This window comes from Blennius ocellaris (genome assembly GCF_963422515.1).
Source record: "Blennius ocellaris genome assembly, chromosome: 6".
Classification (NCBI taxonomy): Eukaryota; Metazoa; Chordata; class Actinopteri; order Blenniiformes; family Blenniidae; genus Blennius; species Blennius ocellaris.
Genome location: NC_137655.1, coordinates 19970186 through 19998037, shown reverse-complemented (window position 1 = coordinate 19998037; position 27852 = coordinate 19970186). Strand labels below are relative to the sequence as shown.

General features: G+C 40.8%; 3 protein-coding genes across 3 annotated transcripts; all 3 read right to left on the bottom strand.

The window, feature by feature from the left end:
* Window positions 1–3838: 3838 nt before the first annotated feature.
* Window positions 3839–6539, bottom strand: asb11 (ankyrin repeat and SOCS box containing 11; the record flags this gene model as incomplete). The annotated part of the gene is made up of 7 exons (XM_080498545.1): window positions 3839–3963; window positions 4100–4288; window positions 4701–4835; window positions 4931–5081; window positions 6049–6156; window positions 6263–6342; window positions 6458–6539. The coding sequence occupies 7 exons, from the start codon at window positions 6537–6539 to the stop codon at window positions 3839–3841; spliced, it is 870 nt and encodes a 289-aa protein (XP_080354671.1).
* Window positions 6540–11191: 4652 nt separating this feature from the next.
* Window positions 11192–20295, bottom strand: piga (phosphatidylinositol glycan anchor biosynthesis, class A; the record flags this gene model as incomplete). Its single annotated transcript, XM_080498687.1, has 6 exons — window positions 11192–11466; window positions 13175–13381; window positions 17811–17943; window positions 18195–18327; window positions 18853–19123; window positions 19852–20295. 6 exons carry the CDS (start codon window positions 20293–20295, stop codon window positions 11203–11205), a joined length of 1452 nt encoding a protein of 483 aa, XP_080354813.1. The 3' UTR covers window positions 11192–11202.
* A 3218-nt stretch (window positions 20296–23513) lies between these two features.
* LOC308131836 (uncharacterized protein) lies at window positions 23514–27850 on the bottom strand. The gene is made up of 4 exons (XM_080498700.1): window positions 27689–27850; window positions 24648–24956; window positions 24379–24493; window positions 23514–24264 (listed from the first exon to the last, which is right to left on the bottom strand). Exons 1-4 carry the CDS (start codon window positions 27729–27731, stop codon window positions 24183–24185), a joined length of 549 nt encoding a protein of 182 aa, XP_080354826.1. The 5' UTR covers window positions 27732–27850; the 3' UTR covers window positions 23514–24182.
* Between the last annotated feature and the right edge of the window lie 2 nt (window positions 27851–27852).

The window sequence follows — 27852 nt, the reverse complement described above, 5'->3', positions numbered from 1 at the left end:
AAACTGAACTATGTTTGTCCCATTTGGTTGCTTTCTGTTGTTGTTAACCCCTGACAGTGAATAAAAATACAAAATCTTCCGCAGAATTGATTTGTATCAAAGTCTTTTATCGTGCTGCTGGTGTGACCTTTTTCCCCAGAGGGCAACGCAACTGAGTGAAGATTCAAGTCACGGGCTCAGAATGAATCCTCGGTTCGATTCCCCGCGTGAACAGAATCATCACAATAATCATTTCTGTCAGCGGTCAAGTTGGGAGACGAGCAGCAGGAGACCCATCGACAACACGGACAAATGAAGACACACCATCACATGGCATGACCCTGTTTTAAGAACGTCTGCTGAAGGCTCGGGCATTTCTTTGCTCTTTAGGTAATAAAATGTCAAGTTCAGTCAGTTCGGATGATATCTCTCGGGTTCGCGCAGATGTAACCTTTCTGGGTGGCATTTGAATGCAGGAGATAAATTCCCCTTCAGCAACTTGAGCCACAAAAATTGCAGTTCTTCCCTTCAGTTCTTTTACAGCCACCGACTCTCACTGCTGCTTCTTTCCACTCCAGCCACCTATAATAACTTCCAACTCCCTCGTACACAGAAACTCACTCGGAGTTATGGTGAGCGTCACAGCTTTGATAAACACGACACAAGTTTGCTCGTAAAAAAAAACGATTTGTATCCACCACAGACAGAAAACAAGGGATCGAGAAAGCATCGGGATCACTGTGCTTTTGCAGACCAAGGTTTTGGTGTGCTGAGACTGAAAAAAATGATTTTTGAAGGAAATTCAATATCTGGCCTCATTTAACCAACTCGCACCACCTGAAGCATGTCGTCTGCCATTGTTGTTGTTGTTGTTGTAGTGTCCAAATTTCTCCACATGGGAATCCGTTTACGAAAATAAAAAAAATAAACGTATTCAGGCTCTTGAAACGCAGCGCAGTGCGGTCGGTCGACCAAAAACAATGCAGTTCTCATGTGGACAGGCCCTTTTCTGCTAAATTTAATCGATTCTTGTCAAAACTCAAACTACAAATGAGGCACGAAGAACCAATAAACAAGTTTAATAAAAATTTTTATGTATACAAATACAATCTATGTGCTGCAAAATCTCCCTCCACACACCGTTTACACGACAACCAATACGAGTTTACCTGCTAAACTTTATGTGCGAATGCACTAGAGGTTTTTATACAGGCTCAAGTGGTGGAGAGATTCTTTCCCCCCTTCCATCACTTGTAAACAAACATGGCGGACCGTGGTGGTATGACTCTGTGTCCATATTCTAATTTTATCTACCACATCAGTAGTTTAATAGTTGAGACTCACCCCTGATAGCATCTGATGCGTCATCAGTCCATGTGAATGTTGGGTGCTCTCCATTTTCTTCACGTTTATAGTGTATTGTTCTTTGCACACCTCTGTGTGGTTTCATTACAAAATCAAGCAACAGCGGCTTCCCATGGCCCGGCATGTAAACTGCATGGTTGTCTCTGTGTCCGCTGCTGCAGTGTAAACTCTTTTTTTTTTTTTTTTAACATATTAGGTGTCACATGAAACAAATGGGGCCTTATAAATACACCATTTCCTGCTACGTTACATAAGCTGTGTGCTTGGAGTCGCGTGTTTGATCAAAATCAACAAGAGTGAAAGAGAAAGTATGCAGTGTAAGTATGCTATGTAAAAAAAAAAAAACAAAGGTGGAAAAGCTTGCAGTTGGGAGTGAGCAGGATGGGCAGGATTGAAAATAGATCGATAAGAGGGACAGCTGAGGTTGAACTGTTCGGAGATGGAGCTGGAGAGGCCGGGCTCCAATGTTGTAGACATCTGCTGAGGACAGATAATACTCAAGTAGATAACACAAAGGATGCTGGGAGATGGAAGACGCCTTCAGAGAGGACTCATGGATGTGGAGGTGGTCGGCGTGACCGTAGATAAGGCAGGAGCGAGGTTGAGATAGAGGCAGACGATCGGATACCGGGATGGCCCGAAAAGGTAATTTACACTGCAAGTTGTTCAATGTTGCATGACTGAATTGATTTGACATTCGCCTGCAGTATCACTTCGCTAAGATGAATTCCTGCCAACTCTTCCCTTTGTGTGAAAAGATAAATGCATCTCGCGTAACAATTATTTTCTCGCGCCAACTTCTGTACAAACAGTACAAAGTCATTGTCACAGGTCAGACCGTCAGTTTCTGGTGACGAAGATCCTTCTTGAACATCAAACAGACCCGTAGAGCATGTACTTTATAACACCATTTCAAAATAATGTGCTGAGATTCAAACTTTTTTTTTTTTTAACTGTTTGAATTGGAGGTAATCATGCCTTTATAGAAGGACCTACAGTCGATACGTGATTTATTTTGAAGTAAAAGTTTTTATCGACCACATTTTATTTGTGTGGAGGAAAACAGAAAAACGTGAAATTCCTTCGGAAAAGCCGTCCTCAAACAAAACTTTGCAATGTAGCATATTTTGTTTTTGATATTCAGTGACACCTTTCACTCTTGATACGTAACTGGCTCTGCTTGACCTGGATTATAAACGAGTTATTGTGTGTCTGTATGTTAAACAAGGTAGATGTGAAACTGCAATAAAAACAATCAGGTAGAGGAGCTGCGTCGAGCAGCAAAACACGTTTTACATTGAAAGGAAAACTCTTCAGCCTAAATTTCAAATGACTAAATGTTAATTTATTCAAATTGATTTCTTTTTTTTAATTTTTCTTCGCTCTTAAGCTCATGTTTTTTTAAATTGATTTATACATCCCTCACTGAGATTGGCTCCAGAGCCCTGCACAGGATAAACAGTATAGAAGATGCATGGTTTTCTATCAGTTTTTGTCGCAGTAGTCATCATAGTCAGGTTATTTACAATGAATTTCTTTCTTTTGAACCTTTAATATTCAATCTTTATGATTTTTTTTTCTCCGTTCTTGTCTTTCCGTGTTTTTATCTTCCTCTAACTGCATCAATCCTGCTGTGAGGCACTTTTAATCCTAATAACTGCATTACAACGGCTCAATAAACAAAGACAGATTGATTACGGCTGCAGAGTATTTCCAGCTCATTGTTTGAACCGTGACTCCTGGTTGATGATTATGTATCTTGGTGTGTGTAGGAGGAAATTGTTAGTTTATTCAGGACAAGCGGCACACTGATGGTATAAGTAGGTTTTCTTTCAGATTTATTGAATGTAAAAATCACAATGTTTTCATAGGCAATTTCCTCTACATTGTTTCACAACCCAGCAATTAAAATATGTAAAATTATGTACATTTCTGTTAGCAGAATAAACAAAAGCAGTAAAACGTTCACAAAGTGCAGAAACAGAGCTTGACCCATTTCTGCTCCTATATTTTTTCAGGTTACGTTATCCTGGAAAAAGAAAAAAGAAAAACATTCCCCTTCCTTCTTCATCACCAAAGTGAAGGCCAACTTTACCCACAACGCAACTTCTTACAGTTGTAGATGTACATTCATGGGTGCAGGTAGCGTCTGATGTAACCTTGAGGTAACAAACACAACCCATAACGTCACTTCTTTTTTTCTTTTATATATCCCTGGTCTTCACATGTGTTTCAGACCTGTACAGTCTCCACACAGCAATAATTCAAGCAAACATTCCCACAATTCCACAAGGAGCAACGTGAGGTTTTCTACAAGAGCAACACCCGTAAAAACGACTCCGACCTGTAAAAAAAACGTGACCGTCTCCCTTGAAGAATGCCTCAACCTCACGCTCAAAAATTATGTTTCCTGAGCGATTCCTATAATATTGAAAGAAATCATCTGAATGCGTCAATCTGCACCAGAAGCCCCCTCCAGCAGGGCGGCGACTTCTCACTGGTAGAGGAGGAACTCCTTCAAGAGTCGAGGGAGGACGAGGTCGGGGATCTGCTGCAGGCGATTCGCTCCGACGCTGCGGCGAACGCTGACTCGGCACAGCTGGGCCAAGGAGCAGATGTCTGGGGAGGACAAGAGAGGCATGGATGGTCAAACTTGGATGGATGGATGGATGGATGGATGGATGGATGGATGATGGTGTAAAGCAGGGAAACAGAGTTTGATTTCAGCAGTGTGACCAACTGTTCCTCCACACACCTCTCTTCGTCAGTGCAGCCCTGACCGCGCTGTTTTCCTTCGCCAGGTCCAGGGGAGTCAGTCCGTTTCCGTTCCGGTGACACTCGTCGGCGCCAAAGTCCAGCAGCAGCGCGATGATCTCTGCAGCGTCGCCTCGAACCGCGGCGTGCAGGGGGCTATCCCGCCCGCTACCGAGCCTCACGTCAGCTCCTGCATGGCAGACAGGAAGGAGTCAACATCTGATTGTAGTTTCTGACTGGGAGGCTGTTTAGTGGTGAGTACTACTGTTTTCTTGGTACTGCAGTTTCATTCCTTGGTCGAAACACAAGCATTTAAGGTTGACTGGCAAGCTTTACCTATTCTTAGCTGGATCATCAGTCCATACGGATGTTGGGTTCTCTTCATTTTCTTCACATTTACAATGTATTGTTCACGACACACACATCTGTGTGATTTCGTTACAAAATCAAGCAACAGCGGCCTCCCGTGGCCCGGCATACTAACTACATCGCTGTCCGCTGCTGCAGTGTAAACACACTCCCTTTTTTTTTAACGGTGTTGTCACATAAAACGTTGTCGTGTAAACGGGGCCTTGAGATCGCAAAGATATCCAGCTACTCACCGGCTTGGAGCAGAAACTCTACGCAGTCTGACGCCTGGGACATGCAGGCGGAGTAGAGCGGCGTCCCCACCACCGGCAGCTCCGAGTCAATGGGAGCACCACTGTGCAGCAGCAGCCGCAGACACTCTTTATGATCTGGTGAGAGAGAAACAGCCCTTTAGGTCACAATCGGATCAATTCCCGAGAAGCTTGAAGTTTTCAACACTCAAGACGTGTTTTGCGCGACGCACTTTTCTTGGCGGCCTCGTGGAGGGGGGAGGCCAGAAGGTCGGCAATGTGCAGAGAGGAGCCGTGTTCCAAGAGGAGCTGAACACAGTCGGCGTTCCCGCTGCAGCAGGCGTAGAACAGAGGCGTGGCTCCATCCAGGGTTTCTCTGTTCGGCTGTGGAGAAGCACGGAAGGAAGGTGAGCAGCTGGGCGAGATACGGGAAAAGTCATTACAGTCAGGTGGAAACACTGAAAGGTGTTGCTCAAATCCAATGTTTTCGATCTTTGTCTGCGTTTTAGGCTCTCATATGCCTGCCTTTTGTTTAGATTTGTGGTATTTTAAAGTGAAATGTGAATACAATTTAGATACAATAGAAATCATTGGAATGAGCAAAGTTGACCAATGTAATTTTATCTAGTCTTTTAAAAGAAAAAGAAAAGATCTGATTGACTGACTGTCCTGAGCCAGAAGGGAAAAGAAAAGCAAAGAAACCAAAAAGGAAAAAATTGTATTAAAAAAAAGTGGAAAAACAAAAAGAAAGCTTTTCCTTTCCAGTTGTCATGACAATACATGATAATAGCATCCTGCCAACATCATGCAGTTCCCAGTGGTTTGTTCTGACTGTTACTAATACAGTAACTAAAAATGCAGAATACATATATGCTAAAACCTTAAAATGAAGTTTCTTTGCCTTTATTACATATTTAAGTGAAGTCGTCACTCAGGAAAGCAACTCATGTGTTACGTCTTTTTTTCTTGTTCTATTGTGTTACTGTGACACATAAACACTGTGAGTCAGTCTGAAGACTGACTCTATTCATCACGTCATCAGAAGTTGCGTCTGATCATTGGAGGAAGATGCTCTAAAAACTGGATGTTTGCAGCTCTTGAAAGAAACCGATCCGGAAAATATTGAAAATATGACAAGAAGCAATAAAACAGCTGAGGTGGAAATGTTGAAATTTACAGTTAAGCTTTTTTTGCTTTATATTTTTAAGATCTTTCCCATGTTAAATGTTAAAGATCTTTTTTGTGTTACCATCAAAGCATTTGTCTTCAACGTCTCTGAGCTAAAGAGTCTAAGCATTCGATTCACATGGGAACATTTTCATTTCCATAAAAATGAAATCATTTTTCTTACGTCTGCGCCGTTCTCCAGCAGGAGCTTCACACACCCGTAGTGACCGGCGAGACAGGCCTCATGGAGAGCAGAGACATTGTCCGTGGTGACCGTGTCCACTTCAAGACCCTGAGGGACACCAGAGGGTAAAAGAAAAGAAAAAAGAAAAGTCAATTCCCTCACATCTTCAACTTCTGTGTTCCGTAATGTGACAATCAGACAAAGTGAGGTTTACATAAGTGAGAAGGTTCCGCATGTAGTCCAGTCGGCCCTCGAAGGCCGCGATGTGGAGAGCAGATCGGTCCGTCCAGTTGCCTGGAACACATGAGAGGGACATGAGGAAAAGGAACAGTGCCACAGTTCCAACTGAGACCAAACAACGAACCCCCACAGCTACGCTTTCAGACATTTGATTTGTCTCTCAACTCACCAGCCATCACTGGGTTTGTGACCGTGCGCGCACGGATCACCAGACTCCTGAACCAATTCCGAATGCACTCCACCTCGGCCATGATCAGCAGCTGACTCCTCCACCACTGAGCAGCACTCAGGCCTGGACCTGGACCTCTGCCCCTTTATAATCTGGGTGTTTGACCCCCCCCCCCCCCCCCCCCCCTCCTGCCCACCTCTATCTCCACCCATAGGTGCGATTCACCTCATGTGCATAAGAAAGGTCTGCGGAGCCCCCGACCTGCCACCTGGAGAAAAAAGAGCTGAGAATTATGCATGCAGGGAAACTGCAGGAGCAGTTTGAGCCAGTTTCACTCTGTGTCGGAACCAGAGCAGAGTTTTCTCTCAGTCTGGGACAGAATCGCAACTATTGAGTCTTTACAACTTGTCTTGATTGGTTAAATGTATCAGTTTGAACATGGGCTCATTGAAACATTCTGGAAATCTTCACTTCTTGCTAAAAAAAAAAGATTGTCAAAGCAAAGCAGAAACGTCCCAAAACAAACTTCATCGATTCTTTCAGGTGAGGATTCTGGGAGAATTCGCCCACGAGTTGTCCGCACACCCAAATAACGTCTACCGATTTTAATAAAGAGAACTGGGAGTCTCCAAGTTGAAGAAATAATAAAAATACTTGCGGGGTGTGTGTGATGTTTTCACATTTAAATACACAGTGAATCAGTAATTGCAGGGTGGTAACAACATGAGACAAACATACTGCAGTACATCACCACAGAGGAAGCGGCTCAGATAATTGAGTAAAATTACTATGATTGGTCCAGAAGACTGAATGATTCAGGCCCAAAATACATTTCCGATCTTCTGCTCATGACCAAACAATGAAGGTGCTTCTAGTAATTCTACACAAAAAAGGACGGCTGCACCTCGGTGTCCTCAAAATATCACTTTAATGTTTCCAATTTGTTCTGTTGTTTTTCTCATTTTGTTTCAGGTCATGTTCCTGAAACATCCCTTTTTTTTTTTTTTTTTCTCCTGTAAAACCAAAAATTAAAACATTAACGCTTTTGCTGCATGTAGCGTTGACGTCACCGCGGCTCTGTGACCCGCAGCTCTTTAGCTCCTTTTTAGTGGCTCCCTGTGGCTTCCACACATTTCAAAATGTCTGTAAATAAACATTTTAATCATCTTTTTTAATGTTGCTCTTTTCTCCAGGTGACAAAAGTGACTCAGGCACATCATTTATTAAAGAATGGCTCATGAGTAAAAGCAGTTAACTGAAATATGCCTCACATCAGAATGATGGTGAAGGAACATAATGATAAAGAAACTGAAAATAAAACTGCTGAATGGCAATACATGTATGAATCAGATAAAAAAAAAAGTGAAAGAACTGAAACAGTAAAGACAGGAGAAGTCTAAAACACAACATTAAAATGTCAGTAAGTCTATAAGATGCCACTAGTTTATTTTTTTTTTTGTAAAAGTTTATTTGGCTATTCGCTAAATTGTCAAAAACAAAAACACCAGACGTTAAAGGTTGCAGATGAGGTGGAGACGTGGAAAGTCATGTAGGAATTGTACTTTACATAACGCATTGTGTTTAAAGGGGGTTTGCATAATGCGGTGCAGGACTCTGTTCGCACTCGATGCAAATCCCCATTGTTCAGCCTCGACCCCCCCCCCCCCCCCCCTCCTCCTCCTTCATTCCTCCCCCTGTGTGGTTAATAACCTCTACATCCTGACCTTTTTGTCAAGCGTCTCCTGTTTGTAACGCGTGTGGACACATCGCACATCAGCCCGTGGAAATCTAATGCTTTCCAATGTTCCTGTGAAAGTCGCACTCTCGTTTTGAAGAAAAATCCCAGTTTTCCTATAAATATGTAACATCTGGAATAAAAACAACCCCATAAAAACTGCACAACTTCACAAAATACACTTCCATCTCAAAAAGTTTAGTGCTTACTTTAGAAAATGTCTTTTTTCTTTTTAAAACTGCATTTTTGACTCATGAGCTGATAAAGAATAAATAAAAAGACTTTTAAAAAATCTGTTTATTTGTAATAAATCTCAAATATTTGCAAGTTTCACAGTTTCCATGAAAACATAGTCATTCATTTATATATAACTTTTTTTTTTAATGTATAGATGTGGGGGTTTTTTTTTGTTTTTTTCCCCCCCAAGAGAGTTAAAAGTTGAATTCAGTGTTTAATCACCCTTTTCGTCCTGCTCAATGCAATAAACATTCACCGGCCTCCCCATCAGTACACAGGTTCAACCACGAGTTAACACAAATCTATAAAAACTCAATAAATGGCCACATCATGGTGGATTATAAGCAAGATCAAGCTGCTGAAGTTCATCCTGAGTGATGAGATGATGAAGAAATATTGAATTGACATGATTGAGAAAAAAAACAAAACACATGGAGCCACTTTTTTTATCCAACTATCCTCGGGCGTCAGAAAACGGTTGAAAAAAAATAAAATACCCAGTGAGAAGCAGCTCTCTGGGTAAGGATGTGGTGTTGAGTGAAAGCAGCAACTTCATGTGGGGGAAAGAAAAAAAGATTTCTGCACAGATAAAAACCCTGAAGCAGGAGAGGCAGAGGAGTGTCTGCCTCTCCTGCAAGATGAAAACAGGAAACCGAGGCAACAATTCACACAGATTCACCAAAATCAGACAGGAAATTAAAAACAGTAGCTGGTCTGATGAGTTTCAATCGCTGTTACAGTATAAAGCGTCAGTGACTAACGGAGCGTTAAACCTGTGATTCTCAAGAGATCCATCCGTAACCCTTAGTGACAAATTAAGAAACATATTAAACTCTCATTGGAATAAAACGAGGTGCAGTTGAACTGACCGTCTTGGGTCCTGGTTAAAAAGGCGCAAAAAAGTTTCAAAAGAAAAGCTTCTGGAACTGCGAAATGGGGAAAACAACCAAAATGTTCTCAGTAGATTTTTAAAAAATTAACTATTTCAATCGATAAAAGGCTAAATTTGCAAAACATGACAAAATAATATAAAAGAGGTTAAATATCTGGAACTGCTAGAAAAACAAAAACAACTAAAACCACAAGAAAAGTTTTATTTTTTTGGGGGGGGGGGCTAATTTATTAAAATGGTCAGAATTGGCTCAAGAGTAAAAACCAGCAAAACTTCTAAGTGTGAAAACAGTTCAAATGGCTAAAATGGTTAAAGCCTCTTGAACTAAAGAGGCAAGACCACATTAACATTGACTGCAAACGTTGAAACAACCTAAAATATGACAAGTTATCCACTGTTACAAAACTTAAAATACAGCTTTTGCATGTTTACAGTTACAGATGTTTACAGTGTTTTTTTGCATGTATTGTAAAACTACAACATGCAAAAACACTAAAATGTGCACAAAATGTGTCATTTCCGCCGTTCCGGGCGACTTCAAGCAAGAGTTAAGTCGATGTTGAAGTCCTGGAATGAAGGCACTTCTCAAAGTGACGGAGGTTCTGCTCATTACCAGCGTCGTCGAGCGCCACCAATGTGGCAGTGTTTCTGTGCGAGTCTGCAATTATTGAGATTTGGTAAGAAGAAAGCATTAAATATGTTCCACAGTTCTAAAAGCAGGCGTCAGGCTGTGGTCATGGCAGTTCACTTTTTTTTTTTTTTTTGTAAACAAACTATAATTAAAAGCAAAACGGCGAGCTCCCGCTGTCAGAGCGCCGTAGCTGTGGAAGCGGAGCTTCCATTCGCCACCGTCGTCTTTGAAATCAAAGATTCAGCGATGCAGTTTGGAACTTTCCTGCCGTTTCCCTCTCTTCCACTCTTTATTCCATTCTATTCACTCGAAGAAGAAGAAAAAAATGCGTCAATTAGTACATCGCACATTTTGGCGAATTCATTTTCCCATATTTAAAATTCCTGAACCCATGACTAATGTGCACCGTCACTTCTGGACTATTTAGCTCAAGGTTGGAGTTACACGATGCACTTGAACGCATCACCCGTGTATCGGTGGCATGAAGCTTGTTTACCCGTCAAAACCCATAGATTAGCCGAGTCGTTGTTTAAGGCCCCGTTTACACGACGACGGACACGAGTGTATCCGCAAAACTTTCTTGATTTTTTTGAGGGGGGGGGGGGGGGGGGGGGGGTCTGTTCACATGACACCAGTTTAGTTTTTATCCTGGTTCCCAAGGTGGAAAGATTGTTTCAGTCGCTCCTCCCCCCCGGAGGGCCGATACTGCACATGCGCATGCCCGCCCCCCCTCCCATTGAAAATGGTTCCTTTTGTTCATGCACCTGTGAGGAAACCTGGACCCAAAAAAATGAATGAAATGTAGTGTAAACGGGGCCGAAACCACTGGGTTCAAAGCGTGTTTAAAAAAAAAAAAGTAGGGGCTTATAGTCCGGAAATCACGGTAGTGCATGTTGAGGTCAACAAAAAAGTGTGAGATTTGTTGTGCAGCCTCAGTAAGACGCTCAGTCAGTGATTATAATGTCGTTACAGACACAGGATGAACCGATACGAGCTGTTGTGATCGTCTCACTTCAACACATTTGTTCTTGACCCACATTAGAAAAAAGTGCTTAGATTCCCCAGAAGCTTCCATTTAATTCTTCCCTCTGAAAACCCGCAAGCAGCCGGAGTTAAAATGCTTTCACAATAAGGTCCCTTTTAGTACAACCGTAAATGTAAACACTGTTTGGAGTGACCATGAGCTCGATCAGGAGCTCCGTGAAAAATGTCTGTCGGCATCTGGTGGTGAGGTGAGCCGAAACATCGTTCTATGTCTCTGCGGGTTGCCTCGCTGTACGTTTGGAACGAGTCTTATTCCTTTCCGCCCCCCACAGTCCGCGGGGGCCGCTGCCGTCGACGGCCACGTCCATGTTGCGATCGGGTACCAGCCACTGCAGGAGCAGCAGCAGGAGGAAGTCCACCACCGCTATGAAGGCAAAGATGGAGCCCGCCACGGGGCCGCAGTGGGACCTCAGCCTCCGCAACCGTCTGTCCAGAGGGAGGACGTCCTCTCTGCAGACCCTGTCGTACACCTGAAGGGGCGAAACGCGACGTTGAGGAGCACGAAGCCACATGCACATTCACACGTACCCAGAAATCACATCGTGGGAAAAAAAACACGTTCGGGCACTTTAATGATTGTATCTGTGCCCATCAAGCTGGAATTCCCCCCCCTCCTTTTCTTCTTTTCACGGTTGTGTAATATCACAAATATTTGTCTTTGTCCTTCTCCTTCTCCTGTAGTCACTCAGTCACTCTCTCTCGCTCTCTCTCTCGCTCTCTCTCTCTCGCTCTCTCTCTCGCTCTCTCTCGCTCTCTCTCTCGCTCTCTCTCAGTCTCAGTCTCAGTCTCAGTCTCAGTCTCAGTCTCAGTCTCAGTCTCAGTCTCTCTCTCTCTGAGTGAAACTGGAAGGTGGTGGTCTGAGGCTCCGCCCCCCTCCGTCTGCAGCCAGCGGATCCGTCTGCTGAACTGAATGTAGAATTTCGACCCCCTCAAACCAAAACACGGTTTGAATCCCTCACCACATTATCTCCGTCTGTCCTCTCCTTTTGTCTCCTTCCACCTCCTCAGCTTTTCCCCTTCCCACCGTCACTTATGCTTGCTCTTGTGGGATCGTTGAGTGTTTTTTCTCTGTTAAAGTGCCTCGAAATGACTGTTCTCTTTGGCGCCAAAACAAATAAAATGCAACTGAATTGCATTTTCAATCAAGACGTTTCTCCTTTACAGGACAGAAGTGTTTCATTTGTGCTGAAGCGACCCACTGAAGCTGTTGAGTGAGAGCCACGAGCTGCAAACGCCACTGTTTTTCTTTAATGGAAAAGTCACAAGTCCGGAGAGAAATCATTTTTAAAATGATTGCTGTACAAGACGGATATTGTGACAGGAATTAAGTGTGCACTTTATCGAGGAAGCTGCATTTGTGTGGAGATTTGTTTGTCATCAATCTATTACCAATTTTAGACGCTGACAAATCATGACAAGAGTTTTCCGTTTTCACTTGAAATCAATATAAATCAACGTTCGCGTGGAAAAAAAACAAAACTACCAAATAGTGAGGAGATCTGAACTGATAAGATGCCGACAGGAAGGAGCTTCGACTGAACTTTTGCTTGTAAACGACATGACGTTTTACCTCGCTGTGGCACGTTGCCATGGCAGCGATGTCGTCGATATGATAAGACCACAGATTGTGGAATTACCCCTTGTTGTAAGAGTGAGAGGTCAGGCACAAGCCAAAAAAATAATAATAAAAAAATCCACATATGATCCACAGCAGGAGCAGGAGAATGTGCCAGTCCACTCAGTTCACTGTAAATTATTAACAGTCGCTCAAGAATAACTGAATCGGCGATCAAAAGTCAAAGACACAAGCATGCAAGCCAAATAACTTTTAACTTATTACGGCCCGGGGCTACGTTTGAGTGGACGCTTTTATGTTGGCAAAATCTGTATGCGGGATGGCGTACGATTCCACCTTTTCCCTCATTTCTGCAGGTCATAATGAACCTCATAAATAACAGGTCCTTGAATATGGCGTAGATTAGTTGTAAAGGGAGATTTGCGTTAGAGCATTAAAATAAAGAATTCAGTCAGTCATTGCACAATATAGAAACGTATGAAGACGGCTATTATGAATCGGTTGAAGCATCAATCATGCTTCTTTAATTATTAATAATATCAATACATTATATTAAAAACATCATATCCGTCAATGAAAGGGCAGGTTTTGGCGAAGCCTACTTTTTCTGTTCTCTCCGCCACGTTCTTCCAGGTGTAGAGGGTTCGGACTCGAGCGTGGACGGAGGCCGGAGGAGGGACGGCGCCGGACCGCTGGCGGGCAATGACGGCCTCCAGACCGGCGCACAGCGACCGCACGGTGGGCTCGCACAGGGTGATCAAGTCCTCGGGTAACACCTCGGGGATGCCGCCCACACGAGTGCTCACAACCTGAGAGGGAAGCCGAAACGAAACACGACTGTGACGAGACGTGAAATCAGGAGAATTTAAAAGGTCCCATATTATGCTAAATCCACTTTTCTGTGCTTTAAACATCACAAAAGTGCTATTTGGGGTTCATTTACATCCCGAAAGTGTTTTTTTTTTTCATCGATTCCCTCAAGCTTGAGTTCACAGCCATCTTTCTCTGTTCTAACCGGTGGGGGAGCTCAACGCGTTGATTCAATTTGATGACGCGGCAAAACCTTGCTGACGCGGCAAAGAGCTGGAGAAGCCATGAGATGAAACGATGAAAACCTTCTTCTCTTCGTTCACCGTTACTTTTTTTTTTCACTCTTTGTTTCTTTGTTCCTCGTCATTTTGGACCAATCAGTATCCAGAAGTTTAAAAAAAAAAAGAAAAGAAAAGGAAAACTTTTTGTTTTTCTTTCTTCTTTTTGTCATAATTCTCACTTTCTGTTCCTTCGTTTGTTTAAATAACCCGACTCACCTCTTTTTATCCTCATCCAGTCCGGGAAGACTGACATGCGGAGAAACCAAAACAAGACACGCCCACGAGCCAACGAGCGCCTATCTCAGTCGATGCTCACTTCACATTGAACGCTGCAGTTTTTGTTGCTGTCGATAACTGTTTTCGCCGTCATGTCCACTTGGAGAAAATGTGTTTTCGGGTGCAAGTCTGTGTCCACACTATTTGGCTCGACTTTTTTTTTCTTTTCCGCAAAGAATGTGTTTGTTTGCGAGCGACACTTCACCAAAGAAGCTTCTAGAACTACGGGTACTGTGAAACTGGACTTACTCAGAAGCTCATCTTGAAACCTGCTGCTATTGCGCTAACCCACAATAAAAGACGCCAACGAGGCGCCGAGATCTGTAAGTACATTACTACAACTACGAGCGTGAGCTGCTGGCTACGTCACCCAGGGGGTGGGAGGAGGTGAGAACCTCCCGTTTCTTCAGAGGTGACGTCAGCTCAATCCAAGAAATAGCTATAATTTCACAAGTTTTGAGTGTCGTCTACTGCATCACCCAAATTATTATCCCACATGAGCATAGGATGGACTGTGAAACATGAAATATAGCCAAATATGGGTCCTTTAACACATTTTCAGTGATCAGGATAATTCACCTTCTGTGTGATGCTTTGAAAAAAAAAATTAAGAACAACATTAATTCAGAGTGGGTGAGAAGAATTCAAGGAATCGAGTTATTCTGTATCTTTTACTTGAATCCACACACAGTTTGACATTCTGGTTTAATTTATAACTCGTCATCATATTTTAGTTTTCAAGAAAACTGCTAAAAAAACCAGGATGTGATACTGATGATAAAAAGTCATTTATTCCCCGTTATTACTCGTTGTAGTCGATATGTATTATTTTTAAGGGCCTTTGCAACTCTGGAATCTTATCACACTTAAAAAAAAAAAACCTTTTTTAGAGGCAATTCTACTGGACGTATGAGTGGAAGTCATTCTATAAAGAAGCTTGCGACAGAGTGAGAGTGTGCCGAACGCAACTGACCTCGAGTTAATAGATCAACGTGGGCTATTGGAAGACGGCCTCAGTCTTTGTCAAACACTACTGCAGTGGCGCACGTCAAAATGTGAAGTGACAGACATCCGTCTCTGAACCCTCTTGCTCATCCATCTTTGACTGAAGGTTATATTTCGATTAGGAAGTTTTAAAAGCACAGAAGAATTAGAAGTGATGGAAATGTGAATCTCTTTCAAAACTACATGTTTTAGAGCAAGGTGAAAGCCTGCATGCACAAAATAAATGGTGAGACCAGTTTGAAACCTTAAGTTGAGGGTCTTTTGATGTGACTCACAACGATCAGCCACAACATTAAGACCACTAATAGGCAAGAGTGCTGAATAGTGGCCCCACTGAATAAATACTTACTGTACATTCACTAAATGTGAGATAAATGTAAACACATACAAAGTGCTGTGTTTATTGTCACTGTGATTCCAAAAGAGGAGTCACGGAGTCATAACAAAAGAGTGTCATGACTGATCAGTGTATCATTAATTTAATATTCTGAAAAAAAAGAAAAAGGAAAAAGGCAGTTGAGCATGAGGCCGGACACGCTATTCTTTTCCTGCCTCACTTGTTTGCTCTTTGGATAAACTCTCCTGCGCAGATTTGGCAGCGACTTGACCTCGTCTCGAGCTTAAGAGAGCAAAAATAACTCTGCGATAATAAGTTATAATTAACATGTAGCGGTTCAGATTTAGTTTACAGTCTAAATCACTGCAAACATTTGTCCTGTAACGTAAACCCTTCAGGATGTAACACCTGAGCTTGTGGTTGGCCGACGCTGAGCAGCGAGGCTTTGTTTCTTTTAAAACCAAAACAAACTGCTCACAAAACAATGTCCTTTTTTATTTTTTGTGTTCAGAATAAATGTCCAACTGCTTTCATCCATCTAACAGTTTATTTTACTGCCCTGTGTGTGTATTTTCCACAGTTTAAACAAGGCGGATGTCTACCGTTTACGATAAGAATGTTGTTTTTTTCTTCTCTCCCTCTCTCCAGAGACAGACCAGACTCGTCCTCCACTGTCACACGTGTTCACCTCCGTCCTCCACACAAGCTCCATCATTCTCCCATTAACGATTATCATCACTAACAACAGTTTGTCTTCATGTTGCATGTTTTCACCAACCATAAACTGGTCAGTCCCGCTACAAAGAGCGGGGTAAAATGTAGGCAGGTCGCGAACGACGCAGCGATCGAAGAACGTAGGGAGCTTCCTGTATCTTTGACAGGAAAACCGCTGCGCTGTGGAGCGCCGACAATCCCGGGAGGTTCATTGCAGACTTGTTGAGAGTGACGGCAAAGTCTCGTGAATTACACAACAACTGAAGGACATTGAAAGCCACACCGCTCACACTCATGGTTCTAAAAATCCCAGATCTCCCACATATATCTTCCATTTTAATAATGAGTAGCACTAAAGGAGCTGATAGCTGCAATGCATTATGGGATTTTCTGTTTGTCGTGTTTTAAATGTAATTATTGGGGGTTATGTTAGGTTCGTAGTGTTGCTAATAATTGTGTTGTGTTTTTGTTACTTAGTTCATGCAGTTTAGTTTATTAGTTGTAAGTTGGCAACCAGCAGTGAAGGTTTTGTGTGTCGTGTCCTCCTGGCATGGTCTGCCTTTGGGCGTGTCAAAATAAAAGGCTGATGTCCATGTCTGTTGTAAAGTACATGCTTTTATTCTAGCGTGCTTTTTTTGACAATACTCACCAAAATATCAGTGCGATATTGTGAGTGCCAATGTATGCATGTGTGCGCAACCCTCTGTTCTTTTTTGAAGGTTCAACATGAAGCACTTCCCAGTGATTGACGCTCGCGCAGCAGCAGGTCAACTATATTGCTAAAACACTTGATTGTATATACCTGTGGCCATAAAAGTCATTGTATCCCTGAAACTTTAACGAGTTGAATAGCTCAGCAAATACTTTTGGCAATATAGTGTATTGTTGTTAAACTACTTTGGAGCGTGGCGAGTCAAAAGTCCCCGTTTCCACGACAACGTTTCACTGCAGCAGCAGACACACAGATCAGCGATGTAGTTATTATTATGGAACCGCACAGACAATGTGTGCAGAGAACAATACACTATAAACATGAAGAAAATGGAGGGAACCCCACATCCATATGGACTGATGACACATCGGATGCTATCAGGGGCTGAATCTAAACCAGAAAACTACTGATGCGGACGATAAAGCTAGAATATGGACCACGAGTCACACCACTATGTGGCCGCCATGTTTGTTTACAAGTTGATGAGCAGAAGGAAGGGGGAGAGATATGCGCAATGCGCGGTAAGAGCTCCACAGCCTTGGAAAGAATCTTTCAGTTGCATTTTGCCGAGTGCATGTAAAAGGAACATGTGTTCCTTGAGTTTAGCGTCAATCGAATATCGCTTCAACTGCAAATCTTCACTTCGCATTTTAGGCTCCTTCACATCTCCTCTGTCTTGTTAAAGGGATTCAGAGAATCTGGTTGTTTTTTTTTTGCCTCAGACTTTATCTACTTGCTTAAAAACATCTCAACAAAGCCAAATTATTGAATTAACATTTTACACGAGCAATAAATGAAATTTCACCGACATTCACGTGAGAAGACGGTGGATGTAAAAATGTTACGTAAACTCAATGACACGGCTCGAACAGCAAACGATCAAGATGGTTGCAGTGCCATTCAGGCATGAACACGCCTCACAGAAAGCACCTGGAACCCACAGATAAACTATTTCGCAATCAGCCTCTCGCCATGTAAGGTGGGAGCAGGTGTTTACAGTTACAGAATGGAAAGTGTGGGAGCCGGTTGAGCTGGTTGTTGCCTCACAGCCAAAGCCGGCAGAGCCATTGTCACGACACGATGTTCTGAATGAATTAACAGACCTGCAGCCCACAGCTGGCTCCCTCCACGATGGCCATGCAGAAGGCTTCCGTCAGCGACGTGTTGAGGAAGATGTGACCCTGAACCAAAACGCCGCGCACGTCTTTATGCTCCAGAGCCCCCAGCAGCCGCACCCTACAAACATACGAGTTAATACATGATGCTCACACATTAATACTAAAGTGCAAACGGAAGTTGATATAATACTTCATTAAACGGGTGCAGAAATGAGTCCCAGGTGACTACAAACTGATGTTTTGCTTTGTTTTGGGGTTTTTTTAAGAGTCTGAGACAAAACTGCTGTACGTGTAGAAACACACAGAAAAGACTCAGTGTTGCCTCCTTATCAAATCACCCCCAAGATAATGCAGAGTGTCCGGCTGTACCTGTCGTGAAGCTGGTATTTCTCTCTCACTTCCTCCAACACGATTCTCTTCGGTCCCTCTCCGCCGATGAGGAAGTGCAGGTCAGGATGCTTGAGGCAGAGCTCCGGGATTATTCCGCTGAGGAGATCAATTCCTGGGGGGGGGGTAGAAGGAAAACGTCAACGCTTAGTTTCTTTCACCATTAAAAGTCAGAATGTCAATTATTAAGTTATTGTTGGAGTCACTGGGTTGCGGAAGCTCATTTAAAAGATACACTCACAAATGATTGAACTGAGTTACTACAATATAAAGAGACATTATTTTGCATGATACGATTGTATTGAATGATGTTTTAATAGTTATGCGAGTTGAACTACTTTTTAATGGGGAGAAATATGTTATTAGTAAAGTAGAAATCACTATTTTATTTTTAATAAACAATGAATACAAGAAAATAAAAGCCCGGTACTTGAACTTTTAGTATCAATAACATCTCAATCATCACAGCGTAATGCAGCTACAAAGCCCAGCTTACTATAACAAATGGAAAAATAGAAAGCTAAATTTAGAAAAAACATAGCTTTTTCTGTATGTGGCGATTCTGGAATTCTTCATTTCCAGAAGCAACCTTTCCAAAACGAACCAATAAAGTTGAACCTCGTCAACAGGCACTTGGTACCTTTGCGGTAGACGAGACGGCTGATGACGACAATCGTGATCCTGTCATCTTGGCGCTGGGCCGGGTCGGGGGTGAAGTCTGTGGCGTCGACGGCGTTGGGGATGACGGACACGATCTCCGGGTCGAGGGCGGCGCGGAGCACCGTGTTCTCCTTGCTGGTGTACGACACGCACACGATGTGGTTGGTGTCGCACAGCGACACGGTGAGGAGCTTGTTGGTCAGCACCGAGCTGACGTCGGCAAAGCCGAAGAGCGAGTGGTCCGTGAACACCTGGGAGTGGTAGAAGTGTTTATGTAAAAGGCGGCTCAATTTTGTTTTAGTTATGTAAACATTTGAAACTTTAGGCAACTAAAAACTAAAGCAGACTGAAATTAGATGCATTTTTAATACCAAGTAAAGGGAATTCAACATGTATTACTTGCATTATTATTTTAGTTTCATTATTGAATGAATGTATAATTATAAGAAACTGTTATCATTCCCCACATAGAAAGGCTAGCACGCCACTGTAATATAATAAGTGGACAGTAATTACTTTAAAGCAAAGGTTCCCAAATCTTTTCAGGTAAAGACCGAAAAGAAAAAAAAACTTCTCGTGACCCAAACGAGACATCAACACATTTATAAACAATAGACAAAAAACATGAATTTTAAACATTCACTTAACAATCCTATATCCCATAGAAAAATCGGTTTGTGATCAGCTTAGGCCCTAAAAATAGTCAGATTAAAGATATTTCTTTCCAAACCACTGCCTTTTGGAGGAAATCAGACAAACTCTGAGCTACATCGGTGTACGAAACCAGCTTTTATGAGCCGACAACATTCATCACAGCTAAACTGTGGCTTTAGTTAAGAAAATCTCACTTTCAATTTTAACACTGAATGCATGTCAATGAAACTGGAAAACCTTTTTACTGATAGAACTGAAGCTAACCCCCCCCCCCCCCCCCCCCCCCACCCAACAAAAAACGTGAAATAATCGTGATGTGTCGTACTGTGTTGAGGCCCATAGTCTTGGCGTGGAACAGTGCGTCGTGGGCCATGGCGGAGAAGGAGCTGTGAGCGTGCACCACAGTGATGCGCTCCCTGAAGAACACACAGCGCATCAGGGGCAGACTGTGGTAGACGGTGGTGGAGGTGGACTGGTTGTACATCACCTGCAGAGGCAGGTAGTACACCTTCAGCCCGTTGGTCAGGTATCGGACACCTTTCCTCCTGCCGTAGGCGTGAGTGACAATCACCACCTTGTGGCCCTTCTCAATGAGACACTGGGAAAGCTGATAGATGTGACTTTCTACTCCTCCCATGTTCGGGTAGAAGAAGTCAGACACCATGCAGATGCTGTGCTTCCTGCTGCACACCCTGGCAGCCTCCCCAGGAGCTCCAGAGGCGGGCTGAGGTGCAGGTTTGTTGGCAGCTGCGAATCGTCGTCGGCCCATTGTTGAGTCTCGATGTGATCACTGCTGAAACAATAGAGACGATTTACCAGTCAGTGTCAATAAAAATAAACAAAAAAACAAAAACAATAACACAACACAGCAGTCATTTAACAATGGAATCGCCTGTCAGTTCACACGTAACTACGGTGTGACTCACGCAGCCACTCGTCAGCACAAACCAGATTTTACAATCACCGCCCGGATTAAAAGAAACGATGTTTTTATGAGCTTTTTATGAGAACATTAGCATGAAGCTAACAAACATTGTCTTTCTTCTACACACTCAGCGAACATAACAGCAGTTTCCTCTTTCCCATTCACCTTACCTGTAATATAACTGCTAGTTTATTCCACCCTCTGAAAACAACCGCATACTTAATTGTTGGATTCATTTTTATCCGTTAAGTCCGAGCTCGCCAGTCAGCAACCCTCAGTAGTTCCTGGTTGTGTCGAACGTGATGACGTATTACGTAAAGTTTCTCTCAGCTTTGGACCAATCAGCATGAGCTCTGAAGTCATTCCCAAGAGCGAGACAATTGCTTAAAATGTGAACTTACAAGTTAAAACCATTGAGATATAATGTTTAATCAATGTAACCGCCTTTATTTACAGGCGATCTCTTGTTAACACATTATTACACATTATTATTCTCGATTATATTTTTATTATAATTTATTTAATTCATAATAGTAATGATAACAATCATCATCCCTATAATACCCCTCAAACACAAAGCGCAGCTCATTTCTTTTACACAAAACTAGAAAATAAACCACTCAAAATATCTATAAAACTAATTTTTTTTTTTTTTTTAAACAACAAGGGGATATTTATATTTGGGAATGTGCATCAACCGAAACTGAACAAACAAACAGAGAAAAAACACGTAAATGGACAATTTTTGGTATCAGGATTGTTCAAATTGGGGTCATGGAGACGATAATATCTTTAAAAATATAACCATTACATAATGTCATGAGATCCTCTTGTATCGTTGTCCTATAACGTTTTTCTGGTAAAATCAGTTTCCCCTTCTACTGCACAAAATGTGATTGTAGTTTCTTCTGTAGTACGTTTATTAGACATCAAAAAGTATTTTACTGAGAAAAGTGTAATCAGATTAAGAGAAATAACTTCTTCTGTGTGTATTTTTGAAGAATTAATTAAAAAGTAACCACTGTTTCAAGTTTATTCGTTGGGGATCATATCATACTGTGACGTGATTGTATCTGAAGACACTGAGACTGCAGCCAAGACAATCAAGCTGGGGCAGTGAAAGTTGCTTAATTCCACTACTACAACTAATTCCAACTGTGACAGTAAGTAAGTAAGTAAGTAAAATTTATGTATAAAGCGCTTTTCACAGATAAAAATCACAAAGTGCTGTACAGGAGAAAATGGTAAAAACAACAATATAAAATGTATATACATGTGTAAAATTAAAGTACAGTGAATGCAGAAGGCTGGAAAATACCTTAAGTAGTGGTGTTACAACCTTTTGCAAATGTTTCTTCTTATCTTTTTGGGGGGGAGATTTCCCCATAGTGTGCAATTTTGTTAAAATTCTATGTGGTAAAAACCTTTGTAAAATAAAAGAAAAAGTCACTTTTGCAATAAAATAAAGAAAACAATGGAAGGTGTCAAGGATTATATGCAGCAGTTATTATTTGACAATTATAATAATTCGGCCCACTGGAGATCAAATAGGCCTGAATGTGACTGAACTGAACTGGTACAAGAACTGAGCTATAATTTCTCCCCTGTGAGCTGAATAACTCAAAATACTTCAAATAAACTCTGCAACTATAGAAGTTATTAATTTTAAACAGATTTTACATTTATTTCAAATAATTATTTCAAAATATATATAGTGGCGATACATTTTTTTGTTAAATATCCAGTGAAAAATCAAATATTGTAATTGTATTTTTTTAATTGACAGTGTGTTGCATGGTTCAACAATAAAATAAGACACAAGCACAGTTGATTATCACGTTTTAATTTCTTTTATTAAATACGTATCATGTTGCTATTGTACAAATACATACAAATGTAAATCCAGGTTCTGAATGAAACCTTGTTCGGTATAGAAATGTGCCAGTGACAGTGAAACCATTTTTGAAATAAAAGTAACAATTACCCCACAAGTAAAACAATAAACCGACAACACAATAGCAACAAAATGATGCAAAACATTTTAACAATCCATGACTAAGACCTTTGTCACACACTGTTTATACTGTTACTGCCTTTCATGCTTTTGTAATTAGCAGTGTATTTTGTCCTGTTGGTAAAAAGCAGCGAGCCACATGCAGCTTTTATCCCTATACTTTGTGAATACATTTTCAAAGATTAATACTGTATTTTATTTGTCTCACAGGTAATTGAAGAAGGATTTTCATTCTTGAGCAAATTCAAACTATGTACCAATTTGATTTGACATTCACTGCATCACTCAAACAGTATAATTACTGAATTAGCTGCCATAAATGTCACTAATCTTCAACACAACTTTTAAATCTTTTGAAGATTACATTACAGCAACTCGCCTGCAATTTGCACCAAGGCTCTTCCCCCGAGAACTGTGAGAAAAGTTATTTTAAAGTGCCTGAGAATTTTGTTCCTCCTAAAAAAGATAAAAAAAGAAATCTTCCATTTCTCCTTATTCGAATTCAGAATCTTGGGAGCTTTGGATGAAAAGAAGTGGAAGAAGCTTTGAACAGGACCAAAACAGATGTTTTCAAAAGTATTCATCCCCATAGAAAGTGCATTTCCAGACTTAAGACTATTCTGATGCTTCTGATGTGCAAAGGATCAGGATTTTTGCAGTTTAATTTCCAAAACAGACAAGCTTTTTATTAAAATATTTACATTATGAACAAAAATAACAATGAAAACCACAGAAATATATACCATATTTACACTCTATGTTCAGAATCTTAGCAAGCACTTTAATTTTACTTATTCATTTCTAGGATTTTGGGAGCAATAGCTCTTTATCGTACCTGCTATAGTAATCTGAATTAAAGTTTTATAAGTGTTAGTCCATTTATGCCACATACTCAGAGGCTAAGATGGTTTCTAATGATGAAGGCTCGCAAAAACAAACTTGAGTGGCACATATCCAGCTTTGATAACCAACTCCCCCCCCCCCCCCCCCCAATATGCAGAATAAAATTAAAATGTATTTTCATAGATGACATAAAAATATCCCCCTTTGTTTGTCCCTCTCTAATAAAAAAAAAAAAAACAGCACATCACCAACGCTAATAAGATGTTATTTTGGCACCGTGACCTTTCCTCTAATGCTCAACTGAGAACAGACTGTTCTGTATTAGTATCTGTAATTTGCATTGATGTCAGTAATTACTTTTTTTTCCAGACTACTAGACTCTTTATTCTAAGTGATACTCGGAACAAACATTTCTCCAGCCTGAAGCTCCTGAACAACGTTTTACCATTATGCGACAGGTTGGAGCCACATTGAGAACAGTCAAATAACATGAGCGTTCCTTAGTAAATGGCATCAAAATCAAAGGAGTGAACAACACCTTCTTCTATAGTGCCGTTTCTGAATTCAGATACATTGCATTTCCCCGTGAGCAGAGCATGTATTTATTTCTTTTCACTTTTTCCACATTTACGGAGATTTGTGAGCTGTACATCTGTTTTAATACTCTGTTTTTGTAAAATTCATACCCTGTTCATATCGTATTGATTGCCCCTGAAAAGTAACCTTTAACATTCAAAAGCATTTGCTTGCTGAACTGGAAAAAGATAAAGAAGTTCACAAACCGGGATGTCCTCAACAATAAATTGCACAAGTGGAAACAAGTGATATAACTTGTCTATGGGCAGTTATTTCAGGTACCAGGCGACATCCAGGATCATCCACCTCTAGAGAAGAGCGGATTTTCAACTGAGACGATCTCCACAGATTCAGTTTTCGCATATCCCCTCTTCCGCCTTCTGAACAAACAAAACAAGAAAAGAATAGTGACAGTTATTGACGATGGAAAATATTGGCCTTGTAAATGTTGGTCTTTTCTGGATTAACCAGTCGCCCTGGAAAAGAACACTAACCGTGCAACATTCCACAATAGACACAAACCCAGGGAAAGTCCAAGCGCCAACACAATGGGAACAATAATATATATCCAGAACGTGGCCTGTTGTGGTTGCACAGAGGTTTTCTGATCTATAAAGATGACAATTAAAATAGATGTCAGATCAAATATCAGAATGAAGCTCCTGTGCGTTGAAGAAAAACTGTTGCATTGCAAATATGTTAGATTTTTGTATAATTTTTTTTTTATTTAATCACCCACCCCAACAAACAAACTGTGACTCACCCACGATGTGAAGATCCACGTGTTTATGTTGAAAACCATCTGATGCGGTGTGATAGTTACATTGGTATTTGCCTTCGTCCTCCGCTGTGATCTTGAGAAGCAGTAAGGAGCAGTTGTTGATGCTCTCGTTCAGAAATAATTTGACTCTGCCCCTGTATGTATCGTTTATGGACTTGAGTGAGATTATTCCTGTATTTGGATTGACTTTCTGCCAGGTGAAAATGGCCAACAAGCTGATATTCTCGCAAATACATGGCAAGAGCACGTCTTCATTGACGAGGCGAGAAATGATCTTGTCCTCTTGATCACCTGCAGGAGGAAAAAGGGAACTCAGAATGAGTTTCAGTCTCAGCGTCTGCTGTAAATACAATATGTGAAAAAGAAAAAAAATGTCAGAGCACTAAATATCAAAGTTAAGTGAAGCTTAGAATTACACAAATTTGGAGCAATTTCAAAAGATATCTGGTTGAAATCTGCTTAAAATGTGATATAATCTATGATATATTCTACATCTCTTCTATAACACTTTATCCAAGGTGAAGTAGCACAATAGCCTTGGTTTGAGTATAGATACTTGTCGGTTTACACTTGGTAAAATCACTAACTCTTCAAGGATAAGATAGGAAATAATAATTATATTGTATGAATGGTATGGATTAATAAAATAAATGATATGTTTTTGTAGAAAAATCCAAACATTCACGCTGAAAAGTCATTTGATATCTGTGATGTTTGGCTCATTTTTATTAAGCTTTTGTTATTGTCTCATGTTGGATTAATTGCGACTCTGCAGAATCAGCTTTTATACTGTCTAAAAGAGTCTGATTACATTACAGCAGTGTGTTTATTTAAAAGGTTCCACTCAAATTGATTTTGATTTGAACATTTAAATATTCAGCCTAGGAAGAAAGAAGTTAACAAGAAGGCTTTTACTACTTTTATTTAATTTGAGTGCGTTCTGAATGACGGAATATAAATTATGATGACGTCATCATGGTAAAAGAAAACATTTTTCTTTTTTATTCCAGGAATACGACTGTTTGTGTGTCTGTGAGTCACATTAAATATAGTACATGGATACTATATTAAAAAGTGAGAAGCATGACTATATTAGATTCAGTGTTGGAAGTTGTAGCTGTTTTAAAGTGGAGTCGACGCGAAGGAATATCTCCTATCTTAATAAAAACATGAGCAGACGTTCGCCGTCAACACATGCCAACACTTTGCCTTATTTATCGCCGTCAGTTGGAATGTCGCTTTGTTTTTCACTTTTTCGTCGCCGTTTCTATAGAAACACAATAAAGACAATGTTTGAGAAAGTATGTCTAATTTTTTCCGCATAATAATAATAATAATACAACTTCACACTTGGCTGCATATAACTTTCTTATTTCCTGTAAATCTCCTCCGTTCTGCACGTTCACTCGCCCAGTTTAGGCACAAGATTGTTCCATTGTTTGGGCCAAATCAACGCAGCCAATCCTTGGAAGACCTGCACTGTCAGGCTACATAAGCAAAATTCAGATCGCAATGTTACTCCAGTTTTTTCAACAACAATTAAGAAGTCATTTGGTTCACATGAGGCATATCGTGAAGGATAATATAGTCATTGACCGTAGAGCTTTGGTGACGTTGTGCCAGCAAACACACGATTCCCACCATCTGCTGTTTCCATCTCTCTCTTATCAGCAGCTTTTTTGACCCTGATGACTGTTTCCCTTCTTCTTCTTCTTTCTCTTCACCCGGGTTCACCGCCATCTGCTGGTTCCCGTTAGTCTACACTATTCCCACCTCTTATACTTTCCCCAATAGTCCCCTCGCCTTTAGGAACCCAGTTAAATGTCTTTTGCTCCGTCCTCGTTTTTCCCATCGCAGTATCTCCTTCACTCCTCCTCCTTTCATTCAATCTCTCTTCAAATCCTCCACCATATCCCCTCTTTCACTCCCACACTTCCTGCTTCTCACCAGCACTGTTCCACTGTTCCTGATTCTGGACAGCAAAGGCCTGTTGGATGTTTCTCCATTATGTGTCTTGTACTATTTAAGTATGATCTCAGAATAATAATTTCTGTGCCTTTCCATTAAGGCAGGAACGACAATGATGTGGTTGTTGTTGAAGGAATTATGTTATATCATCTATCTAAAAGTCATAAGTACACCTCAAACATGATGTGTTTTTTTAGGAGATTAGTAAGTGCACATTGTGAAATTTTCACCCTCAGCCTATAACATCTGGCTTAACTATGGCTTAAGTAAAATGACTAAATTGAAGTGCATCACCTTGAAACATGTATATTTTAAGATTGATGGTATGGTAATATTTTAAAAAGGAGAAGTGTGGTCTTCATTTTATTTTATAAAATAAGACCACATAAAATAATAAAATAATTATTTATTTTGCTAAATAAAGCAAACATTATCAGATTCCTGCACATAGGTCAATTACGAAGCAGCTGCATAATAAAAGCCTTGTAAAGTTCAGTGCTCTGCTGAACAGTTTTATATTATGAACAACCTAATAAGATCAAGAAATAAGGTCTACAGACATGTTTTTTTTTAAGTTCAAATATTTGAATAAAAATAACTTTAAAGATACCTTTTGTCCTTTTAAATTTTGTTTGTCTTTAAACCAAAACCACAAAACAAACTGCTTAACTTTGCATCTTTATCTGGCGGAAATGCAATAAAGAACTGAAACCATGAATGAATGAATTAATAAATGAATACTGTAAGTTTTGAGCTGACGAAGGCAGTGCGGTCTGAACAACTCATGTTGTACTTAAGCTGTTCGTGTCTTTTTTCCTTTAAGACACACTGTTACTGTTTTTCATAAAGATCATGTACTTAAAGTGCATACATTTTAAGTTGACGCTATGAAAACGTATGAAACCCTATAACTTGGTTAATTATCAAGAATTAATTTACTTTGATTTATTTATCTTATTGATCCTGTGATGAAAAGTGTTGTAGCAGTAGCAGAGACAGCATTTGAGTGAAGTAATATAAAGGGTGGTTTCCAAGCTGTTAGGTGAGCAACTCACCTGAGACCATTAACGCCATTACCAGTCCAAGAAATATCCACATGTTCGTCCTGCAGACAATTCACTCTGGTTATGGTGATCAATCCTGCTGCCGTGGCTTCAAATCATTAGTAATATAAAAGTTAATCAATTAATCTCCGCGTGTTGAAAAAGTTACCACTGTC

What these genes read in the sequence shown, in the direction of transcription:
- LOC308131836 (XM_080498700.1), bottom strand. Translation starts at nt 27,731, where the DNA reads ATGTGGATATTTCTTGGACTGGTAATGGCGTTAATGGTCTCAG. An exon ending in CGTGGATCTTCACATCGTGG is followed by an intron (nt 24,494 to 24,647) that starts GTGAGTCACAGT and finishes TCATCTTTATAG; the next exon opens with ATCAGAAAACCTCTGTGCAA. An exon ending in CTATTGTGGAATGTTGCACG is followed by an intron (nt 24,265 to 24,378) that starts GTTAGTGTTCTT and finishes TTGTTTGTTCAG; the next exon opens with AAGGCGGAAGAGGGGATATG.